The 818-nt window shown below is 37.5% G+C and overlaps 1 protein-coding gene across 1 annotated transcript in view; it reads left to right on the forward strand.

The window, feature by feature from the left end:
- Positions 1–818, forward strand: part of LOC119594550 (probable RNA-binding protein 18) — a 4,139-nt gene that overhangs the window by 1,642 nt on the left and 1,679 nt on the right. Inside the window, exons 2-3 of the mRNA XM_037943581.1 lie at positions 41–135; positions 443–656. Coding sequence (XP_037799509.1) covers positions 41–135; positions 443–656 — 309 coding nt within the window. The remainder of the gene's footprint in view (positions 1–40; positions 136–442; positions 657–818) is intronic.

Below are 818 nucleotides of genomic sequence, written 5' to 3' on the forward strand. Positions count from 1 at the left end.
CCAATGGAATTTCTTGAATAACTTCTTCTGTTTTTTCCAGGAAGTCACCATACCTGTACCCCCGCCCCCTAAGGACTGTGCAAGAACTGACGACAGAAGATTATGGGTTGGGAATTTAGACAGTCGATTAAGAGAGTAAGTAACCCAAGTCTTGATTGTTGATAATTTCCATCAGTGAAAGAGTATTATTGAAAAGTATTTACACAATAATAATAAGTTTGTAAAGTTCATTTATATAAGTGATATTTTATTTATAAATCCTGCCTTTTGGCTATTTATGTATTTAAGTCGTTTGATATATTTTTATATCATAAGCTTACCTCATTTGCTACAGGTCATAGCGACATGACTTTTTTGGTTTATAGCTTTTTTGTGATATATTTAAGACCATTATTGCTTCCAGTAGTGCATATCTAATCTAGGTTCTCTCTCTCCCCAATTGGTTTCAACTCCTCAAAATGGTGGAAAACTTTGGACCACTGGTGGAATTCGACTTTCTTTATCACCGATCGGGCCCTCAAGCTGGGCAGCCTCGCGGATACGCCTTTGTAACGTTTAAATCCCCCGATTGTGCGCAGGCAGCAATGAACACCTTAGACGGGAAGAATGTCTTAGGTCGGAGAATGGCAGTCAAATGGGCACACGCGCAGGATGAGGTAAAAATGTGGTCTCTCTTGATTATATATAAGGGATACCTTATTGTTCTTTTGCCTTTTCTCTCTGTTTCCAAATATTTTTGGGCTTGTGAGATTCTCTTTGAGTTATTTCTAATTTCATTAGAAAATATTGCCTAGGTGTTGTAACCATATTGTGATCTT

The sequence above is a fragment of the Penaeus monodon genome, chromosome 34, assembly GCF_015228065.2.
Source record: "Penaeus monodon isolate SGIC_2016 chromosome 34, NSTDA_Pmon_1, whole genome shotgun sequence".
NCBI lineage: Eukaryota > Metazoa > Arthropoda > Malacostraca > Decapoda > Penaeidae > Penaeus > Penaeus monodon.